This window comes from Leuciscus leuciscus (assembly GCF_965113295.1).
Source record: "Leuciscus leuciscus genome assembly, chromosome: 17".
Taxonomy (NCBI): domain Eukaryota; kingdom Metazoa; phylum Chordata; class Actinopteri; order Cypriniformes; family Leuciscidae; genus Leuciscus; species Leuciscus leuciscus.
The window spans coordinates 35,607,882-35,622,443 of record NC_138741.1 but is presented as its reverse complement, the minus strand read 5'-3'; the positions used below and the strand labels follow the sequence as shown (position 1 = coordinate 35,622,443).

The window sequence follows — 14,562 nt, the reverse complement described above, 5'->3', positions numbered from 1 at the left end:
TCAACTACACTGACCAGTGTCTCGCACTTATATCAGCAAAAACACATTCTGTGTGAACTGGCCCTTAGATGGTCTAATGATGGACTAAGTGATTATTTAATTACTACAATACTAATTTCTCGCTAAAAATGACAATAAAAGCGTTAAAGTGGAAGAGCCACTTTCAGACACCATTTATTTTTTAGCTCAAACATTAGAGAATCGAACACACAGGATTGTGTGATATAGTCAGTGAAGGATGCATCTATGCCGCAGGTGAAGATCTCTCTCATGAGATTCGTCATGTCTTGTTGCCTTCATAACTCTGTATTCTGCATTTTCAGCTTTGGATAGCGATCTGATTTATCCAAATGATTTCATTCACACCTGGTCACATAAATGTGTTTCTGTTCGTAAAACGGATATAAATCCGATCTTCAGTTCCTGTATGCAGATTTAATGGAGTTCACGTCACCGAAAGCAACAGATATGAGCTGCATTTCTAAATCAAAGACCGCAATAGGAGAGAGAAGCAACAGCCCTGGTAAGATCATTTAGTTTCTTTACTTTTAATGAAGATGATTGTGTGTTAAACGACTGCGACATACTTTCAATTAGATTTGCGGTGCAGTGGCGCCTTCATTTCTGGCTATAACATGTCATATAGCCTATAACAGTGGTTCTCAACTCCAGTCCTCGGGACCCACTGCTCTGCACATTTTGTATGTCTCTGTTATTTGACACACTCAGTTCAGTTCATGGAGTCTCTCCTAACGAGCTGATGATCTGGTTCAGGTGTGTTAAATAAGGGAGACATACAAAATGTGCAGAGCAGTGGGTCCCGAGGACTGGAGTTGAGAACCACTGGCCTATAACACGCTCTCACGCGTTTAGTTTTTATGATGATGGTGATGATGTACCTGATCCAGGAGTGAGCAGAGGTCCCTCCAGCTCCAGCGCCTCCTCCTCCGCCTCCTCCAGCTTCTTCTTCTTCTTCTTGGGGTCGCGGGGTTTGCGCAGTAAGGAGAGCTCCTCGGGGTGCCGGATGTCTGCAGAAGAGGCACTCATTGTAATTAAAAGTGAACTCATCACAATACCCCACCTAACACACAACAAGTCTCGGCCGTTTCAAACGGAATAAAGGCCAGAGACAGAAAAGGAAGACTTAGAAACAAGGAATAATACGTTTCAATAAGTCTAAATGCAAACCTTTTTAAAACAAGCCTGAATTACAGCATGTCTGAATGAATAGATTTGTCTGATTTCGATTGCTGATAATTCCCCCTCACACGCTGCAATTAAACACATAAAGCATGAGCTGCAGCACTGGCACAACAAAGTGATTTGATAGCAGGATAATTCATTCACACAAATGACACTTCTTAAGTTGTTCTCGAAAGGAGAACGCCATTTTATTTTTTAACTCCGTTTTTTTTTTTCAGTCTTAATTTCTCTGGATTCCATTTTTTATGCTTTAATTGTCAAATGACTTTAGTCATAAAAGGGCATGTCTAATTAATAATTAAACGTACAATTTAACAATAATTAATTAAAAGTAAAAAAAAAATTGTCTTCTGTTTAATTTTTTTCTGGATTCTGTTTCAATTGTTTATTTTAAATTTAAATATATTATTTTAAAAAAGCATGTCTAATGAATTCACAAAATGTAATAATTGATTAAAATTTTTACAATAATAAGGCCATATGAAATGTTGAATTTTAAAAAATTTTGAATTGACTTATTTCTGGATTTATCTTTTAATGAAAAATTTATGAAAAGTAACGATTTATTTTTTTATTTAAATGTAGTTTAATTTAAACAAAGTGCTACATAACATGTTTACTGTTCAAATAAAAAATGGAAAAAAAATTGCGATTGACTTAAACAGTTTTAATTTTATTATTATTATTATTATTATTAGATACTGAAAATGCAGATTTCATATTTAAATAGCAGTCTTTTTTGTGCTTTAATATTCACAGACACTATAATATATTATGATGTGATTAAGTGTGATTAAGTGTGCAGCTTTACTTTTTATTTGTTCATCCAAAATTTTTATGGATTCTGCAATTGTGTGTTTTCCATATCAAATCAAATGAGATGTCTCAGCAGAGCAGCGATCTGAAGAAACCTTGAGAAAACGACTCGAGTATGAATACAAGTATAAATTTTGCTTGCATAATAAAGCACATTTTAAGAATCGCTGACAGTTTTGGCACTAACTGACTTTTTATTGAAATTCTTGCACTTTATCGCTCCACTACTTCAAGCGTTATGGCAGGACGACCTGGATTTTCCACAGTCCTGGAGGAAACGAGTGTGACGGAGTGCGAGTGTGTGTGTTGGGGAGGGGCTTCACGGCTTGGCAGGAACGGCTTGTTTAGTTGTGTTACTAAAGCAAAAGCATTCCAGAGGTTTTAAGAGCTACCAGATGGTAGTTCTCTCTCTCTCCGAGTCTGCCCTTTTACAGCCATGTGTGAGCGAACCGTAGCAGGACACGGGAGAGCTGGGAGTGAGGGAGCAACTCCTCTCAAATTCCAGTCAACAAACAGAAGATCCTTCAGCAAACGCTCCCAAATAAACATCCATAACTCACATGAAGCTCGTAGGGATCGCTCTGACTGAGAAACCACACATTTCTCATCTTATTGCATCTCTGACAGGCAGTTCTGGTGCCGCGCTCGGAGAAACGCAGTCCGCTTGCTTTAGGAGGTAAATAACAAACACACTCCAACTCATTTTATGCATCACACGAGAAAGCAACAGTTAATGTGAGGAGAACACACCACAAAACAACTGATATCACCAGAGAAAGAGAGAGTTATGAAGTCAGTGTTGAACAATGATACGGCCTCTGAATGACCACACACACTAATTCAAGAGCTACACGTCACATCACAGGTATTCACAACCTAATTTTCCAAGGCCTACAGTAAAAGTAGACGAGTATCTGTAATAGCTTTGACAAATAATTGCAAAAGCAAATCAAAAATATGTGCATGCAAAAAAATGTTTTTCCTGTGAATCTGTTATTCTGCATTTACATGGAAAATGAAGTCAGCATCTCCATAAAGCTTGTCTGCTGAAAGAAAGCATGAAGTGCTCTGAAATGTCCTGGTAGACGGCTGTGTTGAGTGGACAGCACAGTGGACCAACACCAGCCGATGACATGGCTCCCCAAACCAACACAGACTGTGGAAACTTCACACTGGACTTCAAGCATCTTGGATTGTGTGCCTCTCCATTCTTCCTCCAGACTCTGGGACCTTGGTTTCCAAATGAGATGCAGAATTTGCTCTCATCAGAAACGAGGACTTTGGTCCACTGTGCTTTATTAAATCCAGAGTCAACGCAGCCGTCTACCAGGACATTTCCAGAGCACTTCATGCTTCCTTCATTTTCCAGCAGGATTTGCACCTGCCCACACTGCCAAAAGAACCAAAACCTGGTTCAATGACCATGGTATCACTGTGTAATTACTGTGTGATTTCATGTAATATTCAAATTTTCTGGGATTTTGATTTTGTGGGTTTCATAAGCTGTAAGCCATAATCATCAAAATTATAACAAATAAAGGCTTGAAATATCTCACTTTGCATGTATATATAATATATTAGTTTCACCTGTTAAGTTGAATTCTTGAAATAAATCTACTTTTTGATGATATTCTAATTTTATGACCAGCACCTGTAGGTGCATCCCAATTTACATCCTATTTTATATCCGCGGACACTGCGGATAATCCACGGCTCGGGCGAGTAATAAAAAAATGTGACCCTGGACCACAAAACCAGTCAAATGGGTAATTTTTTTTGTTTAAATTGAGATTTATACATCATCTGAAAGCTGAATAAATAAGCTTTCCATTGTATGGTTTGTTAGGATAGGACAATATTTGGCAGTGATACAACCATTGAAAATCTGGAATCTAAAAAAAAAAAAAAAAAAAAAAAAAAAAACGAAACATTGAGAAAATCTCCTTTAAAATTGTCCATTTATATTGGCGATTGTGCAGCATTCACTCACAAAAATAAATGTATTATATATGTACGGTAGGAAATTTACTAAATATCTTCATGGAACATGATCTTTACTTAATATCCTAATGATTTTTGGCATAAAAGAAAAATCGATAATTTTGACCCTTGCATTGTATTGTCGGCTGTTGCCACAGAGATACCCGTGCGACTCGTGACTCGTGACGTGGCATTTGACAGGTCACGGCGGATGAGAGATAAATCATTAATGTGTTGATTTCAATATAGACACTGAACTCTCATTTCACTGTAAAACGCAATGATCATGCGTCACTCTTTTTTAATTTCATTTTCAACAACAATATACATCTCTCTCTTCAGGGAAACCCAATAAAGGAAAGCAAGCCTTGTGGCAGCACTTTAATTAAATAGTTCACCAGGCCGAATAAAGTGTCGGGTGTGTGATATGTAACGGCTGTATATGACAAACTAATAAAGCCTTTGCTTGGGCTGAATGTGTTTAAGTTCTTGTGTTTGAGTTCGGGAAGTTGCAGAGATGGAAAGTGACACTCTACTGTAAGTTTGAAGGGAGTAAAGCATGTGTTTAAGCTATTAGGATTATTAGGATGTGCCATTTTGCCAAAGAAGAACTTTTACGTTAAATACATTTTCATTTAAAAGCAGGATACTTCAGTGCAATGTGTAACCATATCATCACACTTACAGTCCCAGTGTGGTGAGAATCCAGCTTTTAATGTAGTTTATGTGTCTTATGTGGTGTTTTTAATATGCTTTAAGTAGTGGTGGGCCGTTATCGGCGTTAACGTGCTGCGTTAACGCGGGACTCTTATCGGGCGATAAAAAAAATATCGCCGTTAATCTTTTCTCCAAGTTGGGTTGGGAGATGGCTCTATACTACACAAGCTATGATGACGCAATCTACCCGCGGCCGCGAGGTACACCCGGCTACAACGCATCATATTCGTCGTCATCTTAAGTAAACACGGCTGAAAGTGAAAGCTGGTGAAAAAGATCGGTGCAACATCCATTATTTGGACTTGGTTCGGATTTAAGCCGTCCGACGAGCAGCAGCAAACTATATACAGAGTGTGTGGGGTAACAGTTCGGTAAGTTAACACACGACTAATCCGTTCTACCACCTCAAATTCAAAACGAAACATAGAATACCAGCGCGCGCGTATTATTCCCAATATATCTTAGTGGTGTAGCACATAATCTCTGTCTGCGCCCGATTTTAAGAATCGTTTTTGTGTTTCTTTTTAACTGAAAAGACATCAGTTAGACAATATTCTAATTTTAAATTTGGGGTTTCATAAGCTCCAAGCCATAATAAACATTAGACCTACTTAAGTCTCTGCAGCTAGTGTAGGCTACTTAAATTTTATTTATCTGCAAAATTATGTTGTATACTTACAGTTTTGCACAATACATGTTCTCAAAACTACATACACCCTTAAAAAAAAACCCCCAAAAACAAAAAAACATTTAGCAGTTGTTTAGCAGGGTCTGTGTAACCTGTTCTGAAATGGTTTTATTATAATATCGTTATCGCAAGAGGCTGCAATGTATATCACAATATAGATTTTAGGCCATATCGCCCATCCCTAATTGATAGCCTATAGTAGTTGATAATAACATAGGCCTACCTAATGTTGCCTACGGACGGTAACAGTACAGTAGTAACTTTTTACAGTCTATGAGTAGAACAGCTTTCTCAAGCAGTTTGTGATGCATTTTGGAAACAGGAGATGAGCCCCTGGTCTAATGCGCCACCTGGCTTGAGAAACCCGTTCTCAAAGACTTACTTTTATAGTCATTATTTGGGTAGCACACATATTCTGAATGCCTTCGGCAGAATTCAAATTAGCCATTTTAATCTAGATTAAAAAAATTTATCTATGCCCACCTCTAGCTTTAAGACAAACCATGTATAAATTCATAAGTCGACAGCATTGCTGAGTATTTCCTCCTTAAAACTGCAGTGAACCAAAGACAGTCTCAAACACACGCTTTGAAATCGCTGGTGTTTGACGTCACAAACTACCTTGTAACCAATCAGATCAACGTGTGATCGTCAACCAGTGGATCTCTGAGCTGAGTGAGTGAGTGGAGGCGGGGCTCATTTGCATATTCATAGAATTACATTCAAGGCATGAAGACTTTTTTTCATGGAAAAAACAAACAAAATGATCAAAGATTAGAAAGAGAGAGAGAGAGAGAGAGAGAGAGAGAGAGAGAGAGAGAGAGAGAGAGAGAGAGAGAGAGAGAGAGAGAGAATCTTCCCATCATGTTCAGCACACACTTCAGACATACAAAAGCATCTGGAATGTTAAAAATATCTGAATTCCATTGTATTACGTAACAAAGTGCAATGGGGACTCAGAAATAAAGAGGCTATTATAGAGAGCACAGTACATTAGATTACAACCGGCCATTTAATAGCATTTCAGCAACATTTTGCCCCAGTTCCAGCAAAAGAAAAAAAAAAAAAAAAATAGTGATATACTGTTTTTTGTTATCATGAAGTAAAAATGACTCATGGTCATTAACCACCACCCCCCATTAACTGGTTATTTTTCAGTTTGACAAAAGCATTTACCGAAAATCAATAAAAGGCCAAATATTAGATTGCATTTATTAAATCGGTAGAAGTAGTAAAAATAAACAAAAATTCATTAAAAGTCTGTTTAAACACAACTTTTGCAAGAATTTAAATAATCAATGGAACCGTTAATAACAATCGGAATCATTACATTCCTTATAATTCCCATCCCTACTATTCTATATTAATTGTTTGTTGTTGGTTTTTTTTGTATGTTCTCCCATTTTAAACCCCAACACATTTGTTTCTAGCAATGTAGTATTCAAGTAATAATAAAGTAAATACCAGAGAGAGAGGGAGAGGGAGAGGGAGAGGGAGAGGGAGAGGGAGAGGGAGAGGGAGAGGGAGAGGGAGAGGGGGAGAGGGAGGGGGAGGGGGAGAGGGAGAGGGAGAGGGAGAGGAGAGAGAGAGAGAGAGAGAGAGAGAGAGAGAGAGAGAGAGAGAGGGAGAGGGAGAGGGAGAGGGAGAGGGAGAGAGAGAGAGAGAGAGAGAGAGAGAGAGAGAGGTGTCATCAGACTTCTGCAGATATTGAGAGCTCATAAGGCCTTGTTTTCCATAAATGGACAGAACAAAAGTTACTCTGCCAGTTACATTGATAAGAATCATTTATAAAAACAAGATTTGGAGCAGTTCAAGGACATGCTGGCTCTTAGTTATGCTAAAGACCAACCATGGCAGCTCAGTGTGTTTAACAAATAATAAAGAGCAAGAAATGTGGTTAGTTTATCAGATAGCAGTGCTATGGCACTATCGCCTCAACATAACTGCAGTGCCACAGTGTTTCCAACACTAGAAGCGTGATGCACAGTAGTGAACACTAGAACACGCCGTCCAAACATTATAAGTGATATTATCACCACACTACTTGCCAACAGAACACCATGTTGTATTATGTAATAAGTTGTATTTGTGAAACTACTCAGATAGGATTATAGAGCAGGATTATAGAGCAGAATCACTGACATTTTGCAACTAAATATAAATCTGTATTTACAGATTTATCAATCAAATCAAGTAAAAAAAATTTATAAATTCTCAAATTAATTTCAAATGACTTGATAAATATTATGTATATGAATATTATGTTTGATTTTTTTTTAGCAATGCTTTTGATGTTATACTGTCTTTAAATCGATTAATGTCATTGATACTGGCTTTTATATCAGTAACCCTGCTCCCAACAGCATAGCATACTCCTGCTAGAAATGTGTACTGTTGCATCATGCATTATACAATATTGTAAATTGGAGTTTTCAGACCTTTAGATCATTTGCTTTTTTTCCCGAAACAGGGATTAAAGGTGTCGTATAATGCCCTTTTCAAAAGATGTAAAATAAGTCCCCAGAGTGTGTATGTGAAGTTTTAGCTTAAAACACCCCACAGATATTTTTTAAATTGTCACTTTTGAGGGTGAGCAAAAACACACCGTTTTGTGTCTGTCCCTTTAAATGCAAATGAGCTGCTGCTGCAGGGGGCGGAGCTTCAACAGCTTGTGTCCTTTTACCTCACACACACATGCACTGAAAATTTCAAAAAACTTTTTGCCTTTTATGTTCAAACCGGAGTCAGACAAAGATGGAGAGACTCAAGAAGAAGAGACAACATGTAGACAGCATTTCTGAATGGTTAGTTGATGAATTTATGTTGCTTATGTGTAGTTATCTTCCAGTCATTGATTAGCATATTCTGTCATGATAATCTATAAATCGTGGTCAGGGGGCGGGTTTATGTAAATTCTAGGGTTGGTGATGTCACTAACTCGTGAAGAAGCTCGTTGTAATCTCTACCAGCCTACACCAGCGTGATCGTCAACGAGTGGATCTCTGCGCTGTGTGAGTGAGTAGAGGCGGGGCTCATTTGCATATTCATAGAACCGCGTATACTAAATGAGGCAAGCGTGTCGAGTTACATTCAAGCTATTTTAAGGCATGAAGAAAACATTTTTCAAGGGAAAAACGTTTAAATATGTAATTTTGGTGATCAAAGATGCGTTTTAAGGGATAGAATTATTGAAATTAAAACAAATAGCGGGCAGTTTTCAGTGTTTGCAGTATGCTAACATATAATTCCAAGCAATGATTGTGCTGGGTTGCGAAAAATAAAGACTACAGGTTATTTAAAAACACAAGCCCTTGGATAGATAGAGAAAATACATCAACTCATGAAAACAATTGTGTTTTCAATCCATTTCATGGGGCCTTCAAGCTGCCACTGTATTCTGATTTAACATCATCTCTCCATCCAAACCCTACATCTATTCTCAGCACTAAAGGCTGAATGTGCTCTAATGTATATCAAAATAACACAATTATCATGACGTATTGTTCTTCACGACCAGTGGGAATATTGAGTTAGGCTAATGGAGTTTATTTTAGGGAAGGCACTCACTGAAGGTTTTGCAGATGTCGGACACGGCCTTGAAGACACGGTCAGAGAAGTTGACTTTCACCCTCATGTGCTTCATGTTGGGAAGCTGAAGTCGCAGAAGCTTGTGTTGAGGAGTGAAGAGAAGCCTGGCGTCGGCCTGAATGCCATATTTATCAAGCGTCCAGTGGGTCTTTAACAGCCAGGTCTTCTTCTTTTCCCACCACAGTGCGTGATCTGACCAGTCCTTCTTCACATCTAGATAGAGGGAGAGAGAGAGAAAAATATGACAAGGTTAGGAATTACATTAGCCGTGTTTCCATTACCCTTCAAATTGCACAAATTGAAATTGAGAATTGAAAATACACTCAATGGAAACACGTCAATTTAGCAAAAAAACGTTTTTCGCGCGCATGAGGAGGTTTTTCAGGCAATTCGAAAAAGAAATATTTCACAAAACTGCAATGGAAACAGTTTTTGCTCATTTACAGGTCAGCTGACGTAGATGATGCGGTGTGTTTGGACAGAATACGAGACAGAGTTCTTCATTAAACTCATAAAAGACAAAAGAATAACAGAAATACTGGATTCTAAACCTCAAATAAATGCCACAATCAAGAGCTTGAAGAAGAAATGAGGGAGAAACACCCAGAAACTCCTCATATGTGCCGCTCAAGTATAAGGGTCTTTCCTTACCATTAATGCTTGGATAACACACATACGTCTCCTTCCATTAATAATAATGGCCAGTGCAGTGGCTGGGATTTATGTAAACCTACCAACATCCATTGCCATAACTTTTGGAATGACTTATCACGAGAGGAAAAAATGACGTTTTAGTCGCATAACATCGGTTAATGGAAACGCTGTCATTTCGAAGAAGTTTTGTCGACATTTAGAAGAAAAAAAAAAAAGAAAAAATCATCGCTAAAGTTTTGCACAAATCTGTAATGGAAACGCAGCTTTTGATAAACACTCGGGATGAAAAGTAGCCAAGCTAAAACTGGCCTCTAATTTGCTTTCACATCCAGCAATGCAATAGAGTTGAACGAGAGGTCAACTAAAGAGAAACGTGGTTCAGTGTCAGATGTGTTCGTGTGAGACCGCACTTGCAAGAGTGGAGGCTTGCGTTCTGGCCTGGATGAAAGCGTTCGCCGGGAGGCTCGAGCACACGGGCCGAGAACAGGAGCAGTTGGAGGTGAAGCGCTGGGAATGTTTGTGTGTGTGAGTAAGGAGATCAGGGTCAGCCCTTTCTCTTTGTTCCAGATTCACATTGTAATCTGAGTCTGATACTCTAAACCAGCTTTTCCTCTAACAGATGCACACAAACAACTCGAGCTGCGGGCATTTGTGGAGCTACGGAAGAAGAATTTCCTAACCTTTATTTCATTTGTACAGTAAAGATTATATGCAGTGTTATTTTACATTTGATTTCTTTATTCAGTTTCTTTACCTGAGAACTGTTAGACCTAAGAGTTTATTTCATTTGTATATTTATTATATTGTATTTATTTATTTGAATTATTGCTTCGTTTAATTATTTGTTCTTTTTTTTTTATTAAATGACCGTTTTCTTGTTTTGTTTTTTATAATCTTTGAAATTTATATTAGTAGTTTTAGCTGGAATATTGAATTTATATTGAGATCTTATGAACCGGCACATCTGGATCGATACCCAGCCCTAAAACGGACGAACACACAAATAATGTCTTGGTGAGTATCCTAGCAGACACAGTCGTTCACGTCCTAAGTGAATGAAACAGTCGAACGTTAAGTGAATGAAACAGTCGAACGATAAGTGAATGAAACAGTCGAACGATAAGTGAATGAAACAGTCGAACGTTAAGTGAATGAAACAGTCGAACGATAAGTGAATGAAACAGTCGAACGATAAGTGAATGAAACAGTCGAACGTTAAGTGAATGAAACAGTCGAACGATAAGTGAATGAAACAGTCGAACGATAAGTGAATGAAACAGTCGAACGATAAGTGAATGAAACAGTCGAACGTTAAGTGAATGAAACAGTCGAACGATAAGTGAATGAAACAGTCGAACGATAAGTGAATGAAACAGTCGAACGATAAGTGAATGAAACAGTCGAACGATAAGTGAATGAAACAGTCGAACGATAAGTGAATGAAACAGTCGAACGATAAGTGAATGAAACAGTCGAACGTTAAGTGAAAAACAGTCGAACGATAAGTGAATGAAACAGTCGAACGATAAGTGAATGAAACAGTCGAACGATAAGTGAATGAAACAGTCGAACGATAAGTGAATGAAACAGTCGAACGATAAGTGAATGAAACAGTCGAACGTTAAGTGAATGAAACAGTCGAACGATAAGTGAATGAAACAGTCGAACGATAAGTGAATGAAACAGTCGAACGATAAGTGAATGAAACAGTCGAACGTTAAGTGAATGAAACAGTCGAATGTTAAGTGAATTGTATTTCAAACTGTTAGAAACCTGAAAAGCACTGTTTATTTCATTTGTATCTTTGCTCTATTGTATTTATTTGTGCGGTTGCTTTTAGTTTGATTATTTGTTCTTATTTTCTTTATATTTTTGTTTGACAGTAGTCCTTTTTTCCCTGAACAGCCGAACCGTACAGAAACCGGGACCCTAAAACCGTGATAAAAACCGAACTGTGAGTCATTTGAACCGTCGCACCCGTACTATACACAGAGCACGTGAACATACGCAATAATCACAGATTATGTTCACCTCTGCAGAAGTGGTGTGTAGTCTGCAGTGAGCAGTAAAGTATGCATTAGTGCAGCTGGAAGGGAAGCTTGAATATGATGATGATAGGTTTAACAGGCACTTCTCATTCAACTGTGTAATATGCTGTAATCATCTGTCCACATAAGTATTGGAAATTATGCAAATGTGAACATGCATAACTAGCACACATTATGCTCACAGCAGACATGGAGTTCACTGCATTTCTGTGAAGCTTTTCATGTACAAATGTTCACAGCGCAGGCGCAGCGCTTCACTCTGAAACACGAAGTGCAATGGACTTTAAAGTCCCCCTGTGGTGAAAATCAAGCCCATAATGTTGTTTATATGTATATGTGGTGTTTTTAATATGCTTTAAGACAAACCATGTGTAAATTCATAAGTCGACACCATTGCTGAGTATTTTCTCTTTGAAACAAAGACAGGTTTGAAATCGCTGGTGTCTCTGACATCACAAACCTTGTAACCAATCAGATCAACGTGCCGACGGGCATTAGCATATCATTAACAGCGAACTAGCAGGGGTGTCTCGAGAGATGCCAAGATATCTCGGTATATTTTTCTGTTGATATGAAAAATCGGGTAGATTTAGCAATATAGCCGGTGTATGATGTATATTACGATGTTATGATGAACTATATGACGTTCTGAGTTGTTCAAAGCGTTCCTGCTGATTGTTAGAAGGCAGCTGACTCTGAGATGGCCAACGGGAACATGGTTTGTGTAACATTAGCAACACATTATTAGCTGTTAATTACCTCAGTGAGTTGAGCGAGTGAGCGGGTAAAATAAACTTTTAAATATGTAATTTTGGTGATCAAAGATGAGTTTTAAGGGATAAAATGATTGACTACAGGGGGTCTTTAAATAAAACACACACGCTGTGGTGTCAACTTGCTGTTGGAGAGAGAGCAGGAAAGTGCAGCTGGTACTGGCATATCGATACTGGGGAAAATGAGTATTTAAACAGTTTCAAATATTTTAGTATCGATATTTATGGATGAAAAAAAATAATAAAAAAATCTTGACAGCACCTGAAGACACTAATGCTAATGTGACAATAATAATTAGGGCTGGGTAGATAAAGACAAATTTCACGATTCGATATTCATTCGATTCAATTCAATTCCAATCTTTTAAATAATTACGCACTGAAATGGTCCCGGGCCGTGAGTGAGTGTCGGGTGGGCCGGTGGAGTCTCTCCATCAGTGATGTCAGCAGACAGGTATGCATGCGAGCAGACAAAAGAACCCGTTCTCCACTCAGCGGCCCACTATCCAGTTTCTCCCTGTGTTTGTGTGACTGTGAAAGTTAGTAGTTTAGAAGATTGTGTTTTCTTTTGCTTTCTGTGTGATTTACATTTTTTGGTTCAAACACGAGAATTAACTTTTTTTTTGCCCAAATAAGTATAAAACATGAGTTCAGGTTATTATTTATTAGATTTTTAAAAAAATTTTGAAAGGATTATGAGCCAATATGTTTATTTCTAAAAAAAGAACAAACTAAAGACACTGTGATAAAGTTAGTTTTTATTTTTATTTAATAAAATTTTCGGTTACACTTTATTTTAAGGTGTCCGTGTTACAGTTTAATTATACATTTAAGGACCGAGTAATATTAATGAACTACATGTACTTACTATAGGGTTAGAAAAATGGGTTGGTTTAGGGTTAGTTGCATGTAATTACGCATAATTTATAGTGATTACTACAGTAACATCTGTAACAAAGACACTGTAAAATAAAATGTTACCAAATGTTCTTATTTTATTAGGACAAAACAATGAACGTGATCCATTTCTGAACACATCTCTCGACTCTCATGTCCACCTCTGTCACAGCTGTGACCGTTTTCCTCCAGACAGAACCGCACTGACTCAGTTTTTCTCCTCCACACCCTACAAACACACTCTTCACACCGGCCCCGTTTCAATGACCACATCTCGATCACCAGCCAACCGTGGCGTCCAGCTCCATAACAACACACACACACACACACACACACACACACACACACACACACACACACACACACACACACACGTTCAACTCTTAATCACAGTCTACAATCACTCTGAAGAAGTTTAATATAGAGCTGCACGATTAATCGTTAAAAGATCGCGATCTCGAATCAAACACTCACGCGATCTCATCCCTGAATGACAATGATGCGCATGTGTGTGTTAACAAAATCACAGCACAACATGCACAACATGCTCTGACCCAGAGAGAGGACTTGTTCAACCACAGTATCATTTCTGTTACAAATATTCAAATGATCTGAGAAGTACTTTGATAAAAGTTTATATATAAGTTTGTATATAAACACTGATGTCTATGATAGCGATCAAAATAGAGCAAATCACCTTTTGAAAGTAACGTGGCGCTTTAAATAACGATTACACATTTTGACTGTTAACAAAATGTATTTGTCATTGAATCATTCATACAGGAGATTCATTCAAAAACGCTGATTCATCCAGTAATTATAATTGAGTCATTGAATCATTAATTCAAACAATTTAAAAAAAAAATGTTTTTATTCGTTCAATTTAATTAAATACTTTTTAATAGACTGCAGCAATTAACATTTTGTCTGAACATCTAGTAAATGACATGTTATTTGGTTTAGTTGTGTGTTCAGAATCGTGGGAGAATCATGATCTCTATATGAAACAAAAAATCGTAATTCTCAATTTATTCAGAATCGTGAGGCTCTAGTTATATAGAGCCAAAAGCTTTTAGCCAACATTACCAACTAATAGAAGTAATCAAAAGAGAAGCACTATTCTGTACGCTGCTATTCTGCTTTGTAATTTTGGGGATATTGTCCTAGCCTGGCAAGCCCACCATCACTTCAACCAACC

The 14,562-nt window shown here is 37.8% G+C and overlaps 1 protein-coding gene across 1 annotated transcript in view; it reads right to left on the bottom strand.

Moving 5' to 3' along the window:
* The window catches only part of fermt2 (FERM domain containing kindlin 2), an 83,026-nt gene that overhangs the window by 49,237 nt on the left and 19,227 nt on the right, over nucleotides 1-14,562 (bottom strand). Inside the window, exons 3-4 of the mRNA XM_082143684.1 lie at nucleotides 8,972-9,205; nucleotides 900-1,028 (exon numbers count right to left, since the gene is read on the bottom strand). Coding sequence (XP_081999810.1) covers nucleotides 900-1,028; nucleotides 8,972-9,205 — 363 coding nt within the window. The remainder of the gene's footprint in view (nucleotides 1-899; nucleotides 1,029-8,971; nucleotides 9,206-14,562) is intronic.